Here is a 27,724-nt window from a genome sequence, read left to right as displayed (position 1 = left end):
GCACTCGGCAATTTCTTGTTCTTACGTTGCTTTTATGCTTCTCTCCTTTAGCCATTCTCATGGTCTTCAGAAAAAGGGGAGGTTGAAGGGCGTAGACCTTGTTTGCAATGGCTTGCGGTCCACTGGGACAGGCCAAGGGGACTGTCTCTGCAGATGGCAGGACAGGTCAGAGCAGGCCAGGGTCCCCAGCCCTCCCTTGCTTCCTGGGAATAATTCAGCAACACTAAGTAGCAGGTGGGGGTCTGGGTGCTTTGCACATATTGGAGCGGCATAACTTCTTCAAGGTTTCACAGCTAGTTAAGACTTGGACCTGTTAGTTAGTGGGGTCTCAGAACCCGACGGCCTCCCAGGACTTCTGTCCTCCCTCTTGGGACGTTTCCTCTTACTGCCTTGTTAACATGCCTGCCATGCTGGCCTGGCTTCCTCCCACATGTATGCTCTGGCCCACAGTGCTCACACAGTCATGCCTTGTGGGCATCCCTAACTCAACTGTCACCCGGGACTGCTCCCTGGCAGTTCAGCCCAGAGGAAACATCAGGCCTGCAAAATGCCCTCATCGTAGCTGTCACCGCCATGGCTTCCCATAGGTGATGTCAGTGTTTGTCTGAGTCCTCTCCTGACCTGGAAGCGCCTTAGAGCAGGGACTCCGCCATTCGTCCTTTTATTCACAGTGATTGGCAGATGCTAGACAGGAAACGTTGGCTCTAGAAAGGGATGATAAGCACCAAATTTTGCCAGAATTCTCAGAAATGACCTGGAGAGAGTCATAATTGCATCTGTTCAGCGGTCCAGACAACTGACTCTTTGGCCTTGTGTGGTGGTAACTGGCCCCCCTTTTGCTTGCACGGTTGCAGCCCATGCGATCTGAGCGGACGGAGATGCGGAAACGGCAGATGCCTGCAGCCCAGGAGACCACGGACTCCACGCCAGGCCAGCCCGGGGCGGGGGACCGCGGGTCCAACACCTGCTGCTTCTGCTGGTGCTGCTGCTGCAGCTGTTCCTGGTAAGGTCGGGCCTTTTCCGTCTTGCCCTCCTGACGGGCACATGCGTGTCCCTGAGTAGTGCCAGCTTATGATTAACTCTCTAGGCATTTTTGGTGTTATTTTTTTAATATTTATTTGAGAGAGGGAGCGAGCACGAGTGGGAGGGGCAGAGGGAGAGGGAGAGAGAATCTCAAGCAGACTCCATACTAAGTGTGGAGTCCAATGTGGGGCTCAGACTCACGACCCTGAGATCATGACCTGAGCTGAAAGCACGAGTTGGACGCTTAACTGACTGAGCCACCCAGGTGCCCCCATACATGTTTTTAAACAACTACTATATGCCTGACACTGATTTGGGATCTGAAGGACAACAACAAACACACACACACACACACACAAAGGGGCTCTGTATTCCAGCTCAAGGGATTTCTATTCAAATCCCTGAAATCAGGTTAGTGTGTTAAACAACTAAAGAATAGTCTAAGGCCGCTGGTGATCAAATATTAATATTTGGGCAGAAACAATAACTAGATGGTTAGAAAGGAGTGAACTCAAGGCAGTCTACTTGGTAATAAAGGCTTTGTAGAGGAGTTAGAATTTAAGGTGGGTCTTAAAGGTTAAGGTTAAGTAGAGGGTGCCTGGATTTTATCTTCTGCTTTTCTTTCATGAATGTCATGTTTTCATAAAGAGAAATGTCAAAATATATGCTTAACAGAAGAATATAAAAATGTAGGCTAACTTACTGGTACAGTAAGATACACAATCTTTGCTTCAAAAGAGAGATACACAACTTGAATGGAAAGTATCCTTGACCATTTGAGTCACTGTCAAAGGTCTGGAGAAATTGTATAGAGTTTACACCTAGAAATCATAGGAACGTTAAGTGGCATTTCTGAAATCTTGGCTACAAGAAGTGCTTATGCCCACTAAATGTGTGCCTAACTTTAGGCAACTAAATTATTGTATGTTTATGTAGTCTTGACCACAAGTTGGACCAAGCCCTCACTCCCCAGAAGAGAACATGACCAAGTGATAGCACAGCTATCAAAAACAGTGGCGGGACTGTTAGAATTGGGGCGAAGCAGGTGGAGGCTGATATTAAATGTCCAGGAAAATTTGGTCTCTTGCTTGATTTGAGCTAGTGTTAACTTCCAAGAAGTCCCCATCCGGTGGATGGGGCCCAGCAATACCACACTCTGAGGCCTGCTGGAGTCATGATGGTGGGTGCTTGGCCTGTTCAAAGCAAAACCCCAGACGGAAAGTGGGAATATGAGGGACGTGGGAGCCAAGCAGTCTGGCGCTCCCGCAAGGCTTCAGCCCCGAGTAGGCATCTAAAGGACTCGGCAGGAAACCGGAGGAGAGGCCCATGTTTGCACACCATACACACGTGGGTGTCCAGGACCCTCCCTAGACCGGGAGGATACTCCCCAGCGGTGACGGGGTTTCATTTCAGCCCCTCTTCCAGTCTTTCACTCCACTCATCAGTTTCAGTGAGGTAATTAGAGATGATTGTGTGAGAGTTGGGCAGAGATATCTTGGTGCGGAGAGACTCCTGTTGACCCCGTCCCCCTCCCTTCTCTGTTGCCTCAGAGGGACACAGGAGGCCGAGATGGTGGCCTGAACAATGTACAGCACTGACGGTGTGAGTGAGCATAGCAGATGGTGGCTGCCGTTTCCAGAGCAGGCTCCTTCTCTTGGCACCAGCTAGGGTGAATAAATGACGGAGCTGTGCTTAGACATCATCATCATCATAGCCAACACTCCTGCAGCACATACTGTGTGTGTACTTAACAGACAATAGAGCAATGAGAAACAGTGTTGAATTGTTACATTGTACACTGAAACTCATACAACACTGTATGTTCATCGTGCTTCAATTAAAAGAATACAATAGAGAAATGTCTTCAAAGAACTGGAGAAAAGTAATGGAAAACTTAGTCAAACTATAATTCAAGAGTGGGGGGTAAAACAAGACATTTTCAGACATACAAAGGCCAAGAGAGCTAACGGTCTTCAGACCTACCCTAAAAGAACAAGAAAGGGTGTACTTCGGGAAGAAAAAGTGAACCCAGAGGACACGTCATGGGAAGCAAGTAACAATCATGGACACAAACTGATCAAATATAAAACATATTTAATTTTAAAAAGAATCCAACATTGTAAGCAAATAATCTCATGTTCATGGTAGACAAATGAGGTAACTTCAGACTTCCTTAGGAAAAAAAATTACATTTTCTTTCCAAATTAATGGTATTCTTGATTAGTTAGAAGTATAACAGACAGTTTCCACATCGATGGAAGACAGTAAAATATAGAGAACTAAAAAAAAGAAAGAAAGAAATATAGAGAACTATCAATATAGGACAAAAGTGATTTTAACAAAAGAGAATGAACTATTTTATAAATACCAAGATACTTGGTATTAGGGTGACCAGCTCATCCCAGCTGCCTGGGACTGTCTTGGTTTTAGCACTGAAAAGTCCTATGCCCCAGAAAGCCCATGAGTTCCGGGCAAACCAGGAAAATTGGTCACCCTACCTGGTATCCAAATCCACAAAAATACTTCTATTCCTATATTGCAGCTCATGCAAAACCCAATCTCTCCCTACAAAAAAACCCCAAAAAAAACAAAAAAAAAAAAAACAAGATCAATTCCAGATGGTTTAAAGCCCTAAATGTGGGTAGCCAAGAATAAAATACAGGATATATCTTTCTGATCTTGGTATTGGGAAGAACTACTTTTTAAAAAGATCCATAAATCTGACTACATTAAAATATAAAAATGTGTCTAACGAGAGATAGAAACATATTCTACATAAAGACTTATACATGAATATGTATAGCAGTGTGATTAATACTAGCCAAAAAGTAGAAGCAACCCAAATGTCTATCAGCTAATGAATGGAAAAACAAAATGTGGTATATCCATACAGTGGAATATGATTTGACCATAAAAGGTGTGAAGTATTGAAACTGCTAAAACATAGATGAACTTTGAAAAGATGATGCTGGGCGCCTGGGTGGCTCAGTTGGTTGGGCGACTGCCTTCGGCTCAGGTCATGATCCTGGAGTCCCGGGATCGAGTCCCGCATCGGGCTCCCTGCCCGGCAGGGAGTCTGCTTCTCCCTCTGACCCTCCTCCCTCTCATGCTCTCTGTCTCTCATTCTCTCTGTCTCAAACAAATAAATAAAAAAAATCTTTAAAAAAAAAAAAAGAAAAGAAAAGATGATGCTAAGTGAAAGGAGACAGACACCAAAGAACATATACTGTATGATTCCATTTATGTGAAATGTCTAGAACAGATAAATTCACAGAGACAGAAAGTAGATTAGCAGCAGTTCCCTGGGCCTAGGGGAAATGGGTGCGGATGTGTACAGTTTCATTTTGCAGTGATAAACTGTTCTAAAATCATGGTGATGGTTGCACAGTTGTATGAATAAACTAAAACCGTTGACTTGTACCATTTAATTTGTGAGTTTATGGTGTGCAAATTATATCTGAATAAAACTTTTTAAAATGTGTTTAACAAAAGATCAGAAGTAAAATGAACAGATAGAACATACTGGGAGAAGATAGTTACAAGGCATTTAGCAAACAAAGAACATAAACCTAGAACATATAAAAAAGAACTTATAAGAATATAATAACCAAAAGAAAAATAAACAAATGAAATGAAACAAAACATAATCCACTTGTGCTCCTACCAACAAGGATCGGATATGTGAAAGCTAAATATATAGCCTTCTAAATATAATACTCTACCCTAAAAAAACCTCTTGCACATAGGCAAAAAGAGACCTGTATGAGAGGATTCACTGAAGCATTAATCTGATTGAGAAAAATTGAAATATCTCTAAAGTTCATGAACAGAGAATGGATAAATATATTGCAGTGTAGTTATACAATGCAATACCACACAGCATTTAAATGCATGTGCTGGAGGGAAAAAAAAAATGTGGGGCACTTGGGTGGCTCAGTTGGTGAAGCATCTAACTGTTGATTTGGGTTCCGGTCATGATCTCAGGATTGTGGGATCGAGCCCCAAGTCGGGCTCCATGCTCAGCGTGGAGTCTGCTTGGAATTCTCTCTCCCCTCTCCCCCTCCCCGTCCCTCTGTCTCAAATAAATAAACAAAATCTTAAAAAAAAAAAAAAAAGATACACAGGGCACCTGGGTGGTTCAGTCAGTTAAGCGTCTGCTTTCAGCTCAGGTCATCATCCCAAGGGTCCTGGGATCGAGTCTCGCTTGGGCTCCTTGCTCCGCAGTGAGCCTACTTCTCCCTCTGCCTCTCTTTCTGTCTCTCTCTTTGTCTGTCTCTCATGAATAAATAAATAAAATCTTTAAAAAAAAGAAAAGGTACACAGCAAACTTTAACTGTTTCAATGTTTAACTTCTTTGATTTTTTTTCTCAGTATGCTTTTGAGACTTATCCATGTCAATAATACATAGTAGAGGCAATTTTTAAGAAAAGAAAAAGGAAATATGTTTTCTAAGCCCTTGTATTATCTTTCTCAAAATTCTGCTTCATGGTCTTCTGGCATTTTGTTTTATCAAAGAAGTCATGCTGATGCTGAATTTCTTAAAAATAAACTTTTTTTCCTTTGTAAAAGATTGAAGAACTTTTTCCTCTTTGTAGCTCAAAAATTTACCAAAATATGTCTAACCATGGGGCTCCTTTTACTGACTAGCTCTTAAACATGATGAGCAACTATTTTAGCTTCCAGCAACCTTTTCTTGTTCTACTATAACAATAACAATACACTCAGGTTAAAAAATTGACACAAAATATATTTTTCACTTTTTTAAGAACACATTACCTCACTGAGAAATATTCTTACTTTTAAAAAATAAGACATGGAAAAATGTCAAAGCTTAAATAAAGATTGTATTATTTAATTCACAATGTAATTTCCAGTTCTCTTAGAATCTTGTGTCAAATTCATCCTTTCTTTTTCTCTTTGATTTTTCTTACCCATTGTGTACTGATGTTTTCTGCTTACAAAAGAAGCCTAAGAAGTCAGGCAGTATTAATGCTCCTGCAGCGAGAACACCCTCCAGATGCCTCTTAAGTTATTTTTGTTTCAAGAAACCATTATTTACTGAAACTGGCATCATGAAAGCAACAAGTCAGAAGAGTTCCTGCATTTCTAATGACTTTGCATTAACGAAAAACAGAGCTGCACACACGCACAATTATGAAAATCCATAAAGCAAACGTGCTATAAAACTAGGCTGAATTACTCTTCTAAAATGGTGGAAAGAGTGGAAAGGAAAGCTATAATAAAAGAAATAGAAGAGTACAGGAGCAATAGATAAAGCAAACTCAAATAACCAATATAAAAAATCCATTTTGAAATCAGTGGGGAACTAAAAGCATTCCTCCTGAAAGCAAGAACAAGGCAAGGATGTCTGTGCTTTCCCCTCCTGTCTAACATTGTATTTTAGCTATCAGTTGATGCAGTTGGACAAGAGAAAACAATGTGAGGCCTAAGAATCAGAAGAGAAGTGTTAAGACTCTCCCTATCTGCAGAAGATATGAGAGTATACCTGGAAATCCCAAGAGAATGGTTGCTAAACTAATGCAAACAAAATAATTCAATAGGAAGAAAGATACAGAATTAGTGTAAAAAAAGAATAGCCTTCAGAATATAAAGAACTCTTACAATTCAAAAATAAAAAGACAAACCAATTTATAAGTAGGCCAAAGAGGGACGCCTGGGTGGCTTAGTCAGTGGAGGATCCAACTCTTGATTCTGGCTCAGGTCATGATCTCAGGGTTGTGAGATCGAGCCCCAAGTTGGGCTCTGCGCTCAGCAGGGAGTCTGCTTAAGATCCTCTCTCCCTCTCCCTCTGTCCCCTGCCCCCACTCTCTCTCTCTAAAATAAATAGATATATCTTTAAAAACACACACACACATTTAGGGGCACCTGGGTGGCTCAGTCGTTAAGCGTCTGCCTTTGGCGCAGGTCATGATCCCAGGGTCCTGGGGTAGAGTCCCGCATTGGGCTCCCTGCTCAGTGGAGAACCTGCTTCTCCCTCTCCTCCCTGCCTGTGTTCTCTCTTGCTATCTCTGTCTCTCTCTTTCTCTCAAATAAAATCTTTTAAAAAAATTTTTAAAAGATATTTAAATAAAAATAAAATAAGTCAAATTAAAAAGTAAAAGTAGGGGGGCACCTGGGTGGCTCTGTCGGTTAAGCATCTGCTTTCGGCTCAGGTCATGGTCCCACGGAGCCTGCTTCTCCTTCCCTCTGCCTACCGCTCCCACTGCTTGTGCTTGTGCTCGCTCTCTCTGTCAAATAAATAAAAATCATTAAATAAAAAATAAAGTAGGCGAAATATCTGAGTAGACAGGTCTCCAAAGAAGACATACAAAGAGCTAATAAATACATGAAAAAATACTCCATCTCATCAGCCATTAGCAAAATGCAAGTCAAAACCACAATGAGATAGTACTTCCTACCCCCCGAGATGGTGAGAATAAAAAAGACAGACACTAACAAGTGTTGGCAAGGATGTGGAGAAACGTGAGTCCCTCCAGCATCGCTGGTAGGAGTATAAAACGGTGTGGCTGCTTTGGAAAACAGTTTGCGACTTCCTCAAAATGTTAAAAATAGAGTTACCATAGGAAGGCATTTCCACTCCTAAGTGTCTACCCAAGAGAAATAAAAACAAACATCCACAGACAAAACCTGTACATGAACATGCACTGCAGAATTGTAATAGCCAAAAAGTGCAAATAACTTAGGGCACCTGGGTGGCTCAGATGGTTAAGCGTCTGCCTTCAGCTCAGGTCATGATCCCAGGATGCTGGGATCGAGCCCTGCGTCGGGCTCCCTGCTCAGGGGGGAGCCTGCTTCTCCCTCTGCCTGCCACACCCCCTGCTTGTGCTCTCCCGCTCTCTCTGTCAAATAAATAAAATCTTAAAAAAAAAAAAAAACTATTAATCTAAATGTAAACTCTCCCTCAACTAGTGTAGACCACAATATTATAATTTGTTTTGCTAATATTTTAGCATCATAAAGATACTTTTATTTATTTGAGAGTGAGTGAGCACGAGTTGGGGGCAGAGGCAGAGAGAGAGGGAGAAGCAGGCTCCCCGCTGAGTAGGCAGCCCAGTGGGGCTCCATCCCAGGACCCCGAGATCATGACCTGAGCTCAAGGCAGATGCTTAACCAACTGAGCCACCCAGGCGCCCCTAATTTTGGTTTCCTTAAGAAAACCAGTCAGGGTCAATGTTTTTCAAGAAAAGAAAGAAATTCTACTTGGTAATCTGGAGTTCCCTTTAAAATATTCCTTGATGCAGAATGATCTCAACTGACATATAAATGTTTTGTTTCATGCAGTCTTACTGTTAGAAACCAAAAAGAACAGAGACCCAGGAGGCCCTCCCATGAACTCAGACGAGAAGAGCTTCCAACCTGTGAAGAAAGGTAAATCTCGTTGTTTAGCTCACTAAATTGACAGAAATGCCAGCCTTATTGTTTTGATTTTTCATCATTGTAACAGTTTCTCTAACTGCAGTTTAATAATATCAAATCATAATGTGGCACCCCCTTTCCACTCTGTAGAGTTCACTGTGTGACAGGGAGAAAAATTAGTCTCATTATTAATTTCATCCCTGCTAATCACAAACATAAATTGATGCTTCCTGACAAAATATGGTGTTATCCTATTTTCGTATGATAGACTTTTTAAAATAAAAGACCATAATAAAACATACATGTTTGGTTTTCAGAAAGTTTTAAAAGTCCATTTTTTTTCTTAACTATATACTCTAGCTAATGTAGATTGTCTTAATTTAAGTATTTTTGGAAAAAAAAGTTGGGAAGAAAACACATAAATTGCTTTCCATAATGTCAGATTTTAAAATTAATCTCTTTTTGTTCCTGTATTATCAGTTGGCTTACTTTCGCTTACCTATTCTAATATCTTTTCTTGGTATTATATCTATATAATTACAGATACTGGACAAATATCCTAAAAACATTGTTCAAATAGGCCTTGTATTAAACTGCTAATTTTTGAGGGGAAAAAAACAAGTAGCCGAAAAGGTTACTTAAGTGTTTCTTTTTCATTCTTTATCTTATTGATCCTTACCCAGATTTTTCAAAGTCTGGGAAGCATATTAAAATCTTCCACAATTTGGGATGCCTGGCATGCTCCATTGGAGGAGCATGAGACTCTTGATCCTCAGGGTCATGAGTTCAAGCCCCATGTTGGGTGTAGAGATTTCTAAAAAAAATAAAAACTTTTAAAAAATCTTCCACAATTTCTGAGCTTGTTTAAAAATAGCTTTTATCAAGGGGCATCTAGGTGGCTCAGTGGGTTAAGCGTCTGCCTTAGGCTCAGGTCATGGTGGGGAGTCTGCTTCTCCCTCTGCTCCTCCCCTAACTTGTGGCTCACTCTTTCTTTCTCTCTCAAATAAATAAATCTCAAATAAAATTAAAAATTAAAAAAAATATTTTTTAAATAGCTTTTATCTTGAGGCACCTGGCTGGCTCAATTGGAAGAGCATGCAACTCTTGATCTCAAGGTTGTGAGTTCAAGCCCTATGTTGGGTGTAGAGATTACTAAAAAAAAATAAATAAAATTTTTTAAAAATGGCTTTTATCTTATATATTCCGGTATATTGTATTCTGTACTAAAGCTTTGAGGCTCTAGTATCTAAAACGAGAACGCCTCATTGAGGCCTGACGCTAACCATCCTGCCAGTGGGACCTTGGGCACCCCGGGATCATGACCTGAGCCCACGGCAGACGCTTAACCGACTGAGCCACTCAGGTGCCCCCCAGATTCCCCTTTGTATAAGATTATCAGTCCTAGGGGCGCCTGGGTGGCTCATTCGTTAAGCTTCTGCCTTCTGCTCAGGTCATGATCTCAGGGTCCTGGGATCGAGCCCCGCATTGGGCTCCCTGCTCAGCGGGGAGTCTGTTTGTCCCTCTCCCACTCGCCCTGCTTGTGTTCCCTCTCTCACTATCTCTCTGTGTCAAATAAATAAATAAAATCTTAAAAAAAAAAGAATATCAGTCCTGCTGGATCAGGGCTCATCTTAATCACCTCATCTTAACTTAGTTAAATCTACAAAGACTCTATTTCCAAATCTAGTCACATTCTGAGGTACTAGAGTTAGGACATCAGCATATCTTTTGGGGGGACATTATTCAACTCACAATACCCTCCTACAAAATAAACACTAGATCCAATGGATTTTACAGTTTGGTTCCACAAAGCAATTCTGGAATTAATCATTCCAAGGTTATATAGGTCGTGTATAACTACCGAAACGTCTCAGAAATCAATTCAGTAGGGATACCAAAACCAGATGAGGACAGTACAAGAATGGAGAGTTGGAGATAAATCCTGCGTGCTCAGGAACTCTGGCCACATACAGCCACGTGGGCGAATCTTAGACAGTGTTGGGTGATGAAAGCAAGTGGCAGAAGACAACATGGAGTCAGCCATTTTAAAAGTGAAGAAAAAAAAAACACTGAAGGATAGATATTCTTCAGGGATATCTACCTACATAAAAACAATGAAAAGAAAGGTAGGGGGAAGGAAATCATTTAATAGCGATCATTGTTGAACAGACGAAGCTTTCTGACCTCAATATAATTACAATATAAGTAAAAATAAACTAAACCAGGGTGAGTCCAAAGTCAAGCCTAGCAGTCCCTCAGGGTGGGGGAGTCAGGAGAGCAGGGTGCGGCCATGGGACCGCGGTAGGTGCGGCTGGTGGTGACCAGCTGGTTCTCACGGTGAGTGCTGAACTATAGTGTGTGTTTATTATCACCCTTTATAGCTTGCAGTTATATAACATAATCTTTCCCCTTTCTCTCTAAAATTCTCTTTCAAGTTTTAAAAAACCACGAAAAGAGACACAGCCGTGTGGCTGCTCTGGAAGGTGGTATGCTGAGGTCTGACGTACTTCTGTCACAAGTGACTGGGAAATCTTGGTCAGATGCTTCTGGGATTTTTCTTCACTGTTACAGTTGTAAGCTTTGCCAGGACTCATTGAGATGTGAACAAGTACGCTCTTGGCAGTTCTTCTAGAGATCGGCCTGCGAGCATTTGGCCAGCAGCCATGCACTCCAGCTAAACAACCTGAAGGGATCCCACTCGTGTGTTTTTGCCAAAGGCCGATGGAAATGAGCACAGCCCTCTCCCTTCCTAAAAGGGCCGAGGTGCACATTTTCATCCTCAGAAGGGAAAAAGGTTTGTTTCTAGTGAGGAAATGCAAAGTAACTACCGATAACCTAGCTCCCTCTCGCCCCTTCCTTTCCGTCTCCACTCAGCCCAAGTCCCACTCTGGAGGAGGTCAACGCCTGGGCTCAGTCCTTCGACAAGGTAATGCTTACTCCAGCGGGAAGGAATGCTTTCCGGGAATTCCTCCGGACAGAATTCAGTGAAGAAAATATGCTTTTCTGGATGGCATGTGAGGAACTGAAAAAAGAAGCTAATAAAACCATCATTGAAGAGAAAGCAAGGATAATCTATGAAGACTACATTTCTATTCTTTCTCCTAAAGAGGTACGTACCCCACAAGGGGCTTCCTCCCGGGAGGCCATTGGTAAAGTGAACCCTGTCAGTGTTGGGTCACCCAGGCACAGTGACAGCTATTCCAAAACAGAGATGACCACTCCGCCCGCACTCGTAGTATCCAGATGCCAGGGATCGTGGTCCCACAAGCGGGCTCTCAGTGGCCCCTGAAATCTGTGAAAGCTTTTGTGCCTCTTTCTGGAGAAAGTATTCCTGACTTTCACCAGATTCTCCAGAAGGGGGAGTCTATGCATTTTATTGTAAACACTGTTTAAAAACATTATACCCTGTAAGCATTTCTTTAAACAAAATTATCCTTTTATTCTGAGCACCAATATTTTTTACAGGTATTTTTATTTGAATAGAAATAGCCTCGCTAATATGACACAGAGGTTTTACCTGGGTTGTCCTTCCCTTAGAGCAGAGAGACTGTCGGGGGACATCAGTCAAGCTTCCATCCCCCAGTTTTTGTTCCTTCAAATCTAAAATCTATGGGGTCAGGGTGATTTTCTTACATTTTTTGGAGATTTATTTATGTGAGAGCAATGGTGCGAGTGAGTGGGGGGAGGGGCAGAGGGAGAGAGAGAGAGAGAATCTCCAGCAGACTCCCTGCTAAGCATGGAGCCCGACACGGGGCTCGATCTCACGACCCCGAGATCATGACCTGAGCCAAAACCAAGAGTCAGAAGCTCAACTGACTGCGCCATCCAGGCAACCCTAGCTCCTTCTTTCTTTAAATTCCAAGTAGAATTCCAAATTCTTTACATTCTTGAGTGGAATAGTAAGGTAGACCAGGGTTATTCATGGAAGCAGATCATAAAGACCTCCTAAGTTTAAACTTTGGACTTACCCTGAGTGCATGGCCAAGTCAGTGCCAGGTCTGAAGTTGGAGAGCCAGAATGGGGTTTGTACTTTAGAAAAAGCCCTCTGACCAACCAGTGGGGTGATTTTGAGGGGCACTCAGGAGGCAGGAGACCAGTTAGGAGGCCAGTGAACCAATCCAGCAGGAAATGGTGAGTGACCTCCCCAATGGGCTTGGCAGAGAAGAGGGACGAGGTGGAGAGACCTGAGAGGGGTTAAAGAGGCAGGGTCCCCGAGACTTTGTGACTGACTACAGAGCCAGAGGGAAAAGGAAGGATGAGAAGGACTTGGAATTGGATGGACATAAATAGTTCTCTTCCTTCACAAGCTACACAAGAAAGAGATCTGGAGATGCAATCTGTGTTGAATGTAGAGTTAGCCTTTGAACAGCACGGGGTTGTGGGCACTGACCCCACACAGTCGATAGTCTACTAATAACTTTGACTCCCCGAAAACTTAACTACTAAGAGCTTACTGTTGAGGCGCCTGGGTGGGTGGCTCAGTCGTTAAGCGTCTGCCTTCGGCTCAGGTCATGATCCCAGAGTCCTGGGATCGAGCCCCGCATCGGGCTCCCTGCTCAGCGGGAAGCCTGCTTCTCCCTCTCCCACTCCCCCTGCTTGTGTTCCCTCTCTCACTGTGTCTCTGTCAAAAAATAAATAAAATCTTAAAAAAAAAAAAAAAGAGCTTACTCTTGACCAGAAGCCTTACTGACAACATCAACCGTCAATTAACACGTGCTTTGTATATGTATTCTGTACTGTATTCTTACAATAAAGTTACAGAAAAGAATGTTTACTCAGAAATCGTAAGAGAAAAATGCACTTACAGTATTTATCAAAAAAAAAAAAAAATCCGCTATAAATGGACCCATGCAATACAAAAGCATGTTGTTCAAGGTCAACTGTATTGAATTACCTGTGTGTGGGCACAAGGGGCTTTCCAGGAGGAAAGTGGGTGTATGCATCTGGAAAGATAGATCACTGAAGTCAATATTTACTGATCTAGCTAGTCCTATTTTCAGGTTTATACGAAAGAAGAGTGTGTGCGTCGTAGAGCATCAACACTGTCATGGCCTCCTGGGGCCGAGCTGGTCCGGCTAAGGTTCTTCGCACAGAAGAGAAGATGTCTATGTGTGCATCTCTGCAGCCTGTAGTCTTGTTTATCTGGCATCCTACGGGGAGAGTCTGAGCCCAGGAGCTTGCTCTGGTCTGAGACAGCCTTTTCTAGGATGAGCAAAGCATCAGAGAAAAAAAAACCCAACTTCTTCTTAAGGAACTTAATGAACTCCAAGGACCTTAAATTAATTCTCATTAAATCCCCACCAACTACCATCTCCATTATCCCCTTTATGGAGGAGTTCATTAGGGTGCAGCTTACTTTTTGCCCCAAGCCCCACAACTAAGCAGTGACATAGCTGGGACTTAAACACGGGCCCTGACATTCCGCATGGAGCACTGGGTGTTATGCACAAACAATGAATCATGGAACACTACATCTAAAACTAATGATGTAATGTATGGGGATTAACATAAGAATAAAAAAAAAAGAAAAACACGGGCCCTGTGCTCTTAACTCTTCCACGGCGCCACAGTTAGCGTCCGCTCACCAGCCAACCTGACGCTCATTCCCAGAAATCTGCGACTGTGTTCTAGCTGGCTACAGCCTGGGACCTCTAGGGTTTAGCCCTAATGCTATTAGGAAATTAGCAAGGGGTAAGTCTGTGCACGCTACTTTTTTCTTCAAAGGACACAGTACAATCACTTTAAAGAGGGAAAACAATGTTGTGGTTTTCTAAAGCAGTGTGATCCCCACCAGCGCTACCCAGAACTTGTGACAAATACACATTTTCAGGCCCCTCCCCAGACCCACTGAGTAGGAAACTCTGCAGGTGGGGGCCAGCAATCTGTTCAACAGGCATTCCAGGGCCTTCTTTTTTTTTTTTTTTTAAAGATTTTATTTATTTGACACAGAGAGAGATAGCGAGAGCAGGAACACAAGCAGGGGGGTGGGAGAGGGAGAAGCAGGCTTCCTGCCAAGCAGGGAGCCCGATGTGGGGCTCGATCCCAGGACCCTGAGATCATGACCTGAGCCGAAGGCAGACGCTTAACGACTGAGCCACCCAGGCGCCCATTCCAGGGCCTTCTGACACTGCTGAAATTTGAGAACTCCCTGCTCATTATGTGTTCAGTTTCTTTTTCAGCGATTTAGATTTTTGGATGACTCTGTTTGGTTTGGGATTTTTAAAAAACAGAACAAGCCATGGTGCGTTGAGGGTGGATTTCCAAAGAGAAGTATGTCTAATACCACTCTTATGTGTCTACTGACAGGTCAGCTTGGACTCCCGAGTAAGAGAAGTCATCAACAGGAACATGGTGGAGCCATCCCAACACATATTTGATGATGCACAACTCCAAATCTATACCTTAATGCACAGAGACTCCTATCCCCGGTTCATGAACTCTGCCCTCTACAAAGATCTGCTTCAGTCCTTAGCTGAGAAATCGGTTGAAGCATAGGATGTTATCAAATATATTTATTATTAATAAAATAATAAAAAAACTGATGGACTACATCTAGTACAGGGAACTTAGAGGTAGTAGTACCTTCTGCTAGAGTAATACTTGGGCTGTTTTAATAAACAGATGCTTGCTTTTACAGAAGACTATATATTCACAGTGTAAACAGTGGCCACCTGTAGTGATACTTTTGAAAAAAAAAAACGGGGTATGGCTATCTTAGAAAAAGATAGGATATTTACATTTACGGTCATCGCAGCATGTTGTCAATGGCAAAGGACACTCTAGAAGACTCTCTACTGCCTGGGGCGTGCACGTCCTCTGGAGCCAACCAGACCGCCTTTGTTTTGCATGAGTGCAGTTATCTGATGACTCTCCTCCCAAGGAAAAGGCGTTCAAGTGTTTCTTAGCTACTCCTTCCTTCCGTCCAGCTGTTTTGAGTATTTTGCTTCTCAGTGCCACCACAGGACCCAAATTCCCATTTTATAAAGATGTGTCACCACTACTCATAAAAATGGAATTTCACTTTTATCTTAGAATCCGTGTATGTATGTGCACGTGTGTCTGTAACGGTTAATGAAAGTCCTGTGCTCTTAAGTGGATCGGTCGCACCTGTTTGGTAAGAGAAGTAGTGTTTAGAAAATTCTTTTGTTGAAAAGTTAGCATGATTTTATTATCAGAATCTGCCAACCTAAAGAATGAATTTTTAATTCACAACTTAGTCGCGTTCGTAACAGAACTTTGAAATGAGCATATTTCCATTTTTATTATTCAAAGAAATACAGGCATTTTCAGTCTAAAAAAATAAAGCACAAGAGTTTTAGCTCCATTTTTATTCCACATGTTAAATATTGGGGACTATAAGATGAAGTAAGTAGGGAGATATGCAAGGTATCATTTTAGCTCCCAGACTAGGATTCTGATTTTAGATCCCACTATTTTTTTTTAAAGATTTTATTCATTCGTCAGAGAGAAAGAAAGAGAACACACGCACAGGCAGAGGGAGAAGCAGGCTCCCCGCAAGCAATGAGCCTGATGTGGGACTCAATCCCAGAACCCCAGGATCATGACCAGAGCCGAAGGCAGACGCCCAACCGACTAAGCCACCCAGGCGTCCCTAGATCCCACTATTTTTAATTGTAGGCAAATGGAATAACTTTAACAACTTCCAGGTAAAACTAGTGGTTTGTATCCCTGAGTCATCCTGAAGAAACCCATCACTGCAGTGAATGGGAAAGACATCCAAAATCTGGAACGGTTTGAGTAGTGGGTTAGAAATTACATGCAAGGGGTCCACAGCAGGCTTCACCCTATTGGGGGGGGGGCCCTCTTTCCTCCTGGTTACCCTCACCTGGCCTGACGATTACTTCATTACTCTCTTCAAGCCCCAGACTAAGCCCCTTGCCCTCATTCTCAGTGAAACATCTTACTTCCTACTTTATGGTGAAAATGGGTCCCCACCAGCTTCATCTTCCCATGTAAACTACAAATATGTCTGGATGGGCATCTGTTCTCACCTCCATCAGTCCAGTCCCAGGGAATAATGTGCTCTTTCCTCCTTTTCAAGGCATCAACCCCTTACATGTGCTTTTAATGCCATAGTCTACAGCTCATTTTTTCACTAGACAGAGGACATAATTGTGATTGAGGTTATAAACTCTGCCCTCTGGTTTACATTTAAGTAAGGATGACAGGTGTCCATGGCTGCTACAGTATACTTAGCAAGTACTGTAACAGGGAGGAACTGAGCCAGAGAAGTCTTGAGGGGCTATGGATTTTGGCAGAGGGTGTGACAGGGGGTGGGGGTGGGGGGCGGTGGGGGGTGGGGGTGTAGGGAAGGCATTTGTAATTGAAGCAACCCCAGATGAGTCTAGTTGCAGACATGCAGCGTATGAAGTGTCTGTAAGACAGAAGATGTCAAGACCTCAGTTGGACGGAGGGACCTGGGTGGCCAAGATTTTAGGCTGGAGTATTTGGGATTTTTCCAACACAGATGAGTAAGATTGCCAGGCGAGTTCTAGCATGAAAAGAGCTGAAGGTAAATCCTGGCATCAATGGACCAAGAAACAAAGAGTTTCCAAAGAAAATTTAGAAGGATTTGCCTTCTCGGTTCTGGTAAGAAAGTGGGGATATGGCAGCAAATGAACGTGTCGGGGGCACATAGTGGTCAGTTAAACGCTCTTACCTGGAACTCCGTTCCCTCTATACCCCCACGCTCCTGTGTCCTCAACTTCACCTTGGGTTTTTCCCATACCATGTGCATCCTCTGATTCCCCAACTAAAAACAAGCCTGTGTCACATGAATTGCTGACTCCCCTTCCTCTCTCAGCAGACTCGGCACTCCTGCTGTCTCTATTTGCTCATCTCCGCAGGCACTCCTTGAACCTCGGCAGCGCACCCACCCCCCATGGCGGGGTCTCCACGAGCCCAAGCCTGACACCACCGCGTTCAGGGTTGAAGGCCCAGCTCCCTGACACTGACCCTGCCTCACCGGAAACACTACTTCCTTGTCTTCCATGCTGCTCTCGCTGTTCTCCGTGTCCTCCTCCTCTCCCTCCGCTCCCTTCCCAGCCAGTGGGGCACAGCAGCTAAGGGTTTGGGCTGTGGAGCCAGACTGACTCCTGCTCACGGCCTGATGGTGGGTACGTAGTCTTCGTGGGCCTATTTCCTCGTCTATACAAACGGGGATAATAATGGTACCTTATCCCTAGCATTGCTGTGCAGATTTGTCCCCCCAAAGGAGGCAGAAGTTCAGAGAGTACAGTGAAAGGGAGTGGCGGGCAGGACAGCCAAGGAGAGACTGCTGGCTTGCTGTGCAGATTCAAACTAACGCACATGGGGGCACCTGGCTGGCTCAGTCAGCAGGGTATGCTATTCGTGATCTCAGGGGTGTGCGTTTGAGCCACGTGTTGGGTGGAGAGATTATTTAAAAATGAAATCTTTAGGGGCGCCTGGGTGGCTCAGCCAGTTAAGTGTCTGCCTTTGGCTCAGGTCATGATCTCGGGGTCCTGGGATGGAGCCAACACGCTCATGGCTCCCAGATCAGGACCTGGGGTACACTTCCTGTCGCTTTTCATAATCAGCTGCCAGGTCGACATCTCCCCTTGCATATCCCATAGAGGAGTGGGATTCATCTAAATTCTGACTTGTCATCCCACTGCCCCCTTCCCTCCAAGCCCCACCCCTGCCTAAGTCCCCAATCACTCAGCCAGTCACCTAAGCTCTTCTCTAGGTGCTAACTTCTCCCTTCTTTCTCCTTGCAGACACAGTCACCGAGCCCTGCTGATCTTAACTCTGAAATATTTCTCATGTGTCTTTCCTTCTGATCCCCATTACCTCACACCTGCCAGTATCATTGCCAAGAGCCTCCTAACTGGTCTCCCTGCCCCCATCTCAGCATTTCAAATCCACCTTTCAAAATGCCACAAGGTGACCTTTCTCACCGCAAATCTGCTCGTCACCCTCCATCTGCTCCTTAGAATCTTCAGTAATTCCTGACTGCCCAGAGTACAAATACCAAATTCTTGGTATGGGATACATAGTCAGGCTACTGGCTTCCTAGCCAACCCCACACAGGGTTTAGACTCTAGAATATATATAGACAAGTATATATTCATCCTTTCATACTGCTCATACTGTTCATACTTTCTGCTACCCCTACCCCTCTCTACAATGTCACCCTTCACTCAGCGAACTCCTGTCATTCCTATAAGATTTACCTCACACATCACTGCCTCCAAGAAATCTTACCTGACCTCCTGATTCATACTTCCATTGCACTGGGTGCCATTCTCAGGTATTCCAGGATTTTCCAGTAGAATACTTATCATCTGAGTTTACAAATTATATTGACATACCTGTCTTTCCCATTAGACTATAAGCTCCAGAGTCATTGAAAATATACCTCATCCCTCATTATATAAATATATAGATGTAATTATGGAACAAAAATTCCATTCAAAATTTGTTTCACAATATGTCACATCTCAGAAAGAGATCATTACAGCCCACGTGGCTATAGAGCTCACTACCACTACATATCAGTCCAGTGGGTAAATCGCTAGTGACTTCTACGTATATGAAAGAATCCTGAAGCAGCCCCAAAAGGATCCTACAAATTCAATGCAATTCTAAGGTTTTTAAGAATTCTTAAGTAAACTTTGAAAAGCTTATTTTGTTGGGATGGACGGCGCTCCTTTTGGGAAAAAAAAAAAAATGGATATATAAACAAATATGAGTTCCAAACCATTTAAAAGCTTTTAAAAAAGAGAACATTGTAAGAATATTGGAAGAAAACGTAGGCAATATTTTTATAACTTCAGATGGAAAAGGTCTTCCTAAGCAAAACATAAAACCCAGAAACTATAAAATACTAATAGACTGGATTATATGAAAAAAATTTAAATTCTGTGCCACAAAGACAACATAAAAACAATTAAAACACAAATATCAGGCTATAAAACACACTAAAAATTACTATGCAGCATGCATTAGGAGTGCCTACAAACTAACAACTCTATAGACTAAAAAGGAAAGACAATAAAAACAATTAACAGAAGATCAACTGGCTATAAACAAAGATGAGCATAATAAATACAAAAAGATAATCATACGAACTTGAATTAAAATGAGAGGATACTGGTTACTATTTGCTCCCTAGATTTGCCCAAACCAAAAGGTTTGATAATATCTAGTATTAGCAAAAGTGTCAAGAAATGGGCCTTTATATCCTGTTTATATCTGTTATATCCTGGTAAACTAGTTTGACTTTTTGGAAAGCTATCTGGCAATATCTATTATTCTGAATGTACATATCCATTAGCTAGCCAGCTAAACTTTTAAGAATCTATCCTACAAAACATCAAAACAAAAACTACCTACAGGGAAACAGTCTTTAAAGGAAATGTTATATATGCGCATAGACTGCTCTCTGGTGAAAATGTTGTTTTTTTTTTTTTTTTAAAGATTTTATTTATTTGACAGAGAGAGACACAGCGAGAGAGGGAAAACAAGCAGGGGGAGTAGGAGAGGGAGAAGCAGGCTTCCCCGCAGAGCAGGGAGCCCGATGTGGGGCTCGATCCCAGGGTCCTGGGATCACGACCTGAGCCAAAGGCAGACGCTTAACGACTGAGCCACCCAGGCGCCCCTCTCTGGTGAAAATGAATCCCATACATCTATATGCACTCACAAGGAGTGTTCTCAGGTCAACTGTTAAAGGAAAAAAACAAATTGTAGGATATGTATGTGTGCCTATTTATGTTAACATTATGGCCATTTGAGAGGCACCTGGCTGTCTCAGTCAGTGGAGCATTCAACTCCTGATCTTGGGGTCATGAGTTCGAGTTCCATGTTGGGCACAGAGACTACTTAATGAAAAAATATATTTTTTTTGGGCGCCTGGGTGGCTCAGTTGGTTAAGCGACTGCCTTCGACTCAGGTCATGATCCTGGAGTCCCGGGATCGAGTCCCGCATCGGGCTCCCTGCTCGGCAGGGAGTCTGCTTCTCCCTCTGACCCTTCCCCCTCTCATGTGCTCTCTTTCAAATAAATAAAATCTTTAAAAAAATATATATATATATATTTTTTTTTAAATGGCCATCCTAAAAAAATTCCCTCATTGACCTAGCTGGGTACTGTTTCAAGGTATTTACAAATTATTGTTTGGCCCTTCTTACTCACAATTCTAAGGTAGGATGGTGTTCCCCTTTACAGAGGTTAAGTTCCTTGTTCCAAGTCTCACAGCTCTTAACCACTATGCAATGCCGATTCCCTAGGAAAGAGGACTAGAAAGCCTAGTATGAGCCCGTACACACAAACACAGAGACACAGAGAAAATTACAGAGCCAGGGAGATCATTTTCTTTAGTTCATGATTTTGACCTAAAAGACAAAGGTAATAAAACCAGTTTCATAGGTGGTAGTTAAAAGTAGCCTTGACCTATCTCCTCTGCCCTGATAACTCATGAAGGCTCTGGGGTTTTTATTAAACATAACATGACAAACATTTATTAAAAATCAGCCTTCATAAAAAATTTTTTTAAAAAATAAAAATCAGCCTTCATATATAAAAATACTACTACTGTCTTAGACAAGTCAGGTTTTTTTTTTTCTCCACTGGTTACTGAATTTGGAGCTAAACCATCTAAGCTTTCTTTCCTGGCAGGTGCATAAGCAAAAACTTCTGTTTTGAGTCATCTAAAGTACAATAGTCACCAAACAGGATTTTTCCTGAGTAATGTCAACTTAATTTCATGGGAGATGAAGTTGTGGCCTTGGCATTATAAACTATCGACTTGAATTAACTGTCCCAGTGGAATACACTGGAAAAGCAAATAATCAAAATATTAACTATAAGAAAAGGAAAAGTTAAAACTTGATTAGCCTAAGAATGAGAAGTCTGAGTAAAAGAGAATTATCTACTTAAGCATAAAAATTTTAAAAATTAACAGTATGGTGACTATAGTTACCAATGCTGTATTGTATATTTGGAAAGTTGTTAAGATCTTAAAAGTTCTCATCAGAAGAAAAAAAATACTGTAATTATGTGTGGTGAGAGATATTAACTACTTATTGTGACAATCATTTTGCAAAATATATATATATTGAGTCATTATGTTGTACACCTAAAATTAATACAATATTATATGTCCATTATATTTCAAATTTTTAAGTATTTAATGAGGAGTGGGATACCTGGGCAGCTCAGTCAGTTAGGTGTCCGACTCTTGATTTTCGCTCAGGTCATGATCTCAGGGTCATGAGATCAAGCCCTGCGTCGGGTTCCATAACGGGCATGGAGCCTGCTTAAGATAATTCTCTCTCCCTCTCTCTTTGACCCTCCCACCCCCCCCAAAGAAATTATAAATAAATAAATAAAGTTTTTAACAGGGAGAGGCTTGAGCATTTGGTCTTATGGACATGTTCTGATCAATTTTAAAACAGGACTAGGACTGCAATCATTAAGAAGAGAAATAATGGACAGATTAGCGAAACAATCCTGAGATAAATCAGGCTGATAAAGAACCTGTGACTTTAATTGCCCTTCTAGATCACTTATGCTACTTCTGCAATATCTTGGAAATCTTAGTAGTACTCTCAAAGGTTTTGATATTCTGATAGCAGTACTTTTATTTAGAATCATTTTACATTTACCCAGTTCAAATATTCATCCAAAACAATTTAGGATTTAAAAATTTTTTTTCAGCTGTTTGTTACAGGAGTCTATCTCAAACTAGCTTAAACACAAAGGAAACGGATTGGCTGTCATAAGCAGGAAGTCCAGAGTAGTCCCAGCTGCAGCAAGATCGGATCCAGACCTTCTCTCCATTTCTACCGCCTTTGGCTGCTTCACACACAGAGGGATTCCGCAAATTGTCGGCAAAATGGTACAGCAAGGGGTGGCACCTGGGTGGCTCAGTCGTAAAGCGTCTGCCTTCAGCTCAGGTCATGATCCCAGGGTTCTGGGATCGAGCCCCACATCAGGCTCCCTGCTCGGCGGGAAGCCTGCTTCTCTCTCTCCCACTCCCCCTGCTTGTATCCCCTCTCTCGCTGTCTCTCTCTCTGTGTCAAATAAATAAAGTATTAAAAAAAAAAAAAATGGTACAGCAAGGCCCAGATGCAGCCTCCTGCTAATTTAGCTATTCCGGTAGAGACAGTGTTTCTCATCTTTCAGAGAGCAATCCCAGGGAAGGGGCATGATATGGAGTGGGACAGTCAGTGACAGACCCCCAAGGTCATACAGAAGTGAGAAGGCATCCCCTGAATGAATCTGACAAGATGTTTGGAAATGACTGCCAAAAAGACGAAAGGTAGAGCTAAGCCATTCCGGTCAATGCTCTCATGGTTTTTGCTTTTGTATTGTACATCAGCTATACTTTCAAATGGAATTATTACAAAAATAATTTGGATACATACTGTAAACCATATTTAAGAGTTTAAAAAAAACTTTTAGGGCGCCTGGGTGGCTCAGTTGGTTAAGCGACTGCTTTCGGCTCAGGTCATGATCCTGGAGTCCCTGGATCGAGTCCCGCATCGGGCTCCCTGCTTGGCAGGGAGCCTGCTTCTCCCTCTGACCCTCCCCCCTCTCATGTGCTCTCTCTCTCTCATTCTGTCTCAAATAAATAAATAAAATCTTTAAAATAAATAAATAAATAAATAAAAATTAAAAAAACTTTTATTTCAAAACAGCTCAGTCCTCCAATTTTGGAAACACTTGGGCTAATTTAGCTGGATTATATGGCAGGTCACATATGAAATGTTGCTATCTTTGCAGTCATGCATTAAGGGAAAAAAATAGTAATAATAAGCTCTTTTTATGGCACCTAGGGAGAGGAATCAGAACAAGTCATTTGAGGTAGTCATCTGTGCTTTCATTTTCCATCCACCAGTTGGGTAAACAAGTATAAGAGTACACAGGTCCATTTGGAGGGAAAAAGAAAAACAAAAAACAAAAAACCTTTTTTCAGTTAATAATAAAACTGTTGCTGGGGCACCTGGGTGGCTCAATCGTTGGGCGTCTGCCTTCGGCCCGGGTCATGGTCCCAGGGTCCTGGGGTCGAGCCCCGCATCGGGCTCCCTGCTCCGCAGGAAACCTGCTTCTCCCTCTCCCACTCCCCCTGCTTGTGTTCCCTCTCTCGCTGTGTTTCTGTCAAATAAATAAATAAAATCTTAAAAAAAATAAATAAAACTGTTGCTTCACTTTGCAGAATTAAGGTGTCAAAGAGATCTCCCAAGACTCTAGCTCATTACATTTCTTCCTTTAAGGTTAGGAGTCTAAAACATTGACAACCTGGGGCGCCTGGGTGGCTCAGTCATTAAGCGTCTGTCTTTGGTTCAGGTCATGATCCCAGGGTCCTGGGATCAAGCCCCGCATCGGGCTCCCTGCTCTGTGGGGAGCCTGCTTCTCCCTCTCCCACTTCCCCTGCTTGTGTTCCCTCTCTCACTCTTTCTCTGTCAAATAAATAAAATCTTTAAAAATAAATAAAATAAAACATTGACAACCAGTAGTTATCTATCCTGCTTCTGCTGGTCCTCAACACGTGGAATATTCTTTACATCTCAGCTCCTATATGGTCAAGAACAAATGTAATGCACAAACACAAAGATAACCAGGAAAAACTACCTCATGAGTATCTACTATGTGACAAGTATGCTTGTAGGTGTTAAAAATACAGCAGTGAATAAGTTTCCCATAAAAACTTACCGACTCCATCTTTACTAAGTTACAGCTATTGGTTATCTAGTAAAGCCACGATGAGATTCTTCCAATACACGACTCTTACTACTTTTGACTGACTTCAGTTAACTTAACCTTCCTGCAACATAATTCTTCCATTACTGCCTAGGAACTTGTCAATCAGTAATTCTGTTCTGTTTACTGTGAAGCAGCATCTTCAATGTTGGTACTTTTCTTATTTTTGAAACTGACGAAAATATGTGACTTTTATGTCAGTGACTATTAACATCATATTTCCCAGTGGAATATTCAACTCTTCTTAAATGGCTAATTTTCTATAGCTAAATGTGTGTGTGTGTGAGTGGGGCTGGAGGGAGAAGAGTAATTGCTGATTAAAACTCTTTAAACCACAACACTCTAATTGCAGTTTTTATTTTGAGAAGTAAATTCAATTCAAATCCCTGAATTACACTTTGACCTCTAAGAACAATCACTGTGTACCTATAAAACTTCAAAGTATAGCCTGTTATTTCTCTTGGTATCTTGTTAATACTTTAAAGTTATTCTCCATATGTTTGGGTATATATAAATACTTCAGGAGTGCCTGGATGGCTCAGTCAGTTAAGTGTCCGACTCTTGGTTTCAGCTCAGATCATGATCTCATGGGTCGTGGGATCAAGCCCCGCATCGGGCTCTGCGCTCAGTGGGGAGTCTGCTTGAGGATTCTCCCCCTGTGCGCCCCCCACTCACTCTCTCTCTCTCTACTAAATAAATCTTTAAAAAAAAGTATTTCAGAAGTTTTGCCATGCCTTAGCAAAACTTGTAAGCCAGTGCTCATCACCTCTGAGCTAGAAAACCAAGATCGTTATTTTCTGCTTTCCCAGGATGGTTCTTAATTAATTCCCACTACATATGTCTCATTTAATTCTTCTGTATATTCATTTAATGTATAATCATATACGTATATTCATTTAACACAGTTATTTTTATTTCCCATTAGTTGACAACTGGCTGGTATTTTTCACTACTAAGACTATGTGGTCTCTCATATTAATGTTATGTGCACACACAGGATGTGCTTGATGCTCTACTGAGAACCACTCCTGCCTCCCTCACCAGGAGTCCAGGAAAAGAGAAGAGAAAAACATGTTCCATACTACTGCTCAATACTAGTCTTTACTTAAAACTAGGCAGGCATCACCTAATTAAAACTATCCTTTAAAAAAACACCTTAGTAGTTGGGGACATCTGGGTGGCTCAGTCGGTTAAGTGTCCGACTGGTCATGATCTGTCACGGGATCGAGCCCTGCTTTGGGCTCTGCACTCAGCATGGAGGCTGCTTGGGATTCTCTCTCTCTCTCCCCCTCACACCTCTCCCTGCTCGCACACGCATGCACACACACTCTAAGATAAATAAATAAATGAAAAACCACCTTAGTAGTGGGAGAGACTTTTGAAACAAAAGGTAGAGCGGGTGTCAGTATCTAAATAAAATGACAAAATGTGATACATGTTTAATAACAAGAAACTTTATTGAATTACAAATTTAAAAATGGATCACTTAATTTAAAAGTGGGACTATTTTAGTTTTATTCTTCCAAAACTCATTCTTCCAAAAATGCACTTTATTTTTCAAGTGATAAAGGTTAATCTGTGAAATGACAAAGTAGAGACAGGATGGTACCAGTGGGCCAATGCTCATATATAAGGTCATAACATGGACCTTTAATGTTGCTTTCTATATTACAACAAATTGATTTGCATTAAAAAAAATGGGAAAAGGGAGCAAAGGGGAGTGCAAAACGTGTACTGAAGTCTTCCTATAGGAGTCTGATAGAATACAGATTTAGCATAATAAAATGTGGCTTTTGTAAAAGTGGCCTTTAAGATGTGCTAGAGCAAGTGTACCCTAAGGAACCCATGTGAAAATCATTTTTCTTATTCCTAACAAAACAAATGGTACACATGTAAAAAAATTTAATTATAAGATTTGTATTATAAAACCAATTGCATTATAGCCCATATATTTTGCTGAACAACCTCATTCATTGTGTAACAGAAAAAGAGCAAATTTGATTCAGGACAAAAATATGTTCTATCAACCTCCATATGGAAAGACCACAGCTTTAATGATTTATATAGTCCTTAAACTTAATCCTTGGTCAGCAAAGATCTCCAAATCAAAATCAAGTCATAACTGTTTATAGTAACTATACTGTACTAAAATGCTAATATTTTCTTCCCAGGTATGTCTTCCTATGAGGGGAAAAATGGTCAGAAGCTTTCATTCTTTGCCTATGCTGGGATTTATGAAAAACCTACTAAACTACAACAGTGTTCTGCAAAACTAAAATACACTACAGAGTCAAACGGGTAAATAAACAACAAAACCAAACTGATTTCAACAAAGTCATGTTTCCAAAAGTAAAATCTATTAAGAACAAGTCATAAACACGTACAAGAAATTACAAGAAATGATTATCACGATTAGTTACAAATGCAAAATAATATCTAATTATCCCAGACTTGTGAACATAATAATTAAGATCAATCTCATAGGCTAGTTCAAATATTATGTACAATTTAGATAAGTTGCTCAAGTAGTATCTGAATACACACCACATGTGATAAACTTATATTACCTCTTCTCCTCTTTTACTATTTGCAGGTATGTGCCAATATGGGGGGAAAAATGTAATTTCCATTTATATATTAACTGAGAAGAATAGTATTTCTACTGTGTATGTTTGGACTCTAAAAAAGTTAAGGTACATTTTTCTTTTAAAAGAAAAAAAAGGTAAAAATAAATTGCCAAAAGTTTAACTGATAAAAGTTTAATACCAACTTACTACAAAAATGAAAAAAAAGTTTTGAAACAGATACCATATAATTATTATGTGGTCTCCCTACTGATCTGAAACTACAGAAGGCATTTAAGGAAGGAATGCTATGTCAAAAACCAAGACTAACCCAAGGGATGTATGTTAACTTTAAAAATCTGATTTGCAGGAAAACTAGATGCTTGGCCTAGTTTTAAAGCTAATTACAAAATCCATTTTTTAATGGTCCAGACACTTTGCCATTTCTTCCAACTCAACAGAACTGTCAAAAAAAAAAAAGAAGTATTTCGTGAGACCTTTAAATACATACAGTGGGGTGTATCCCACCCCCATTTAACACAGTATATACCTTATACTGCTAAAGAAAGAGGCATTTTTGAAAAAGATGCTGTATTTCTCAGACATGAACAGACACCTATCCTAAGTGACTTTTCCAATTTGGAATCAGTAGGAATATATAACTGAAGAAATAGTATAAAATATTTTATTAACTACCCCTCTTCTTAATGTTTTTAGGTTAAAAAAATGAATTCCAAACTTGAACTTCTAGAGTAACCCATCCTTAGGCATCAGCTTTCTACATTAAATTGAACTTTCTTAAATCCAAGAAGTACTGTCAGAACTATGCTGCAAACTGCCTGTATTCAAAACAAACTGCAATATGCCCAATAATATAGAAATCATCATCAACATCATCATCATCCATTATGCAAAATAAATCTAAGAGCTAGCTGGAAAAGCCAGACTTGCTCAAGAGGACCGAAAATAAATAATTAAAAAATGAATGTTCCTCTCTTAACCAATGTAAAAAACTAC

The 27,724-nt window shown here is 41.4% G+C and overlaps 2 protein-coding genes across 8 annotated transcripts in view; one reads left to right on the top strand and one right to left on the bottom strand.

Annotated features, from left to right (window-relative positions):
• Nucleotides 1–15,696, top strand: part of RGS20 (regulator of G protein signaling 20) — a 46,074-nt gene extending 30,378 nt beyond the window's left edge. For 2 of the 3 annotated variants that reach the window (XM_064588328.1, XM_064588329.1), the window contains exons 2-5: nt 855–1,003; nt 8,326–8,412; nt 11,275–11,509; nt 14,707–15,696. In XM_064588328.1, coding sequence (XP_064444398.1) covers nt 858–1,003; nt 8,326–8,412; nt 11,275–11,509; nt 14,707–14,895 — 657 coding nt within the window. In that variant the 5' untranslated portion in view covers nt 855–857 and the 3' untranslated portion in view covers nt 14,896–15,696. The remainder of the gene's footprint in view (nt 1–854; nt 1,004–8,325; nt 8,413–11,274; nt 11,510–14,706) is intronic. The other variant, XM_064588327.1, reaches the window with a different exon arrangement.
• Nucleotides 1–27,724, bottom strand: part of TCEA1 (transcription elongation factor A1) — an 89,913-nt gene that overhangs the window by 16,476 nt on the left and 45,713 nt on the right. The window contains exons 10-11 of one of the 5 annotated variants that reach the window (XM_064588326.1): nt 7,157–7,271; nt 670–704 (exon numbers count right to left, since the gene is read on the bottom strand). In XM_064588326.1, coding sequence (XP_064444396.1) covers nt 685–704; nt 7,157–7,271 — 135 coding nt within the window. In that variant the 3' untranslated portion in view covers nt 670–684. Of the gene's footprint in view, nt 1–669; nt 705–5,173; nt 5,321–7,156; nt 7,272–25,575; nt 27,171–27,724 lie in introns of those variants that run through there. The other 4 variants (XM_064588323.1, XM_064588324.1, XM_064588325.1 and 1 more) reach the window with 4 other exon arrangements.

The sequence above is a fragment of the Mirounga angustirostris genome, unplaced genomic scaffold (genome assembly GCF_029215605.1).
Source record: "Mirounga angustirostris isolate CCGP_5_RB_7025 unplaced genomic scaffold, mMirAng1.0.hap1 SCAF_4, whole genome shotgun sequence".
NCBI lineage: Eukaryota > Metazoa > Chordata > Mammalia > Carnivora > Phocidae > Mirounga > Mirounga angustirostris.
The sequence above is the reverse complement of the archived record's forward strand: the minus strand, read 5'-3'. Positions and strand labels throughout refer to the sequence as shown.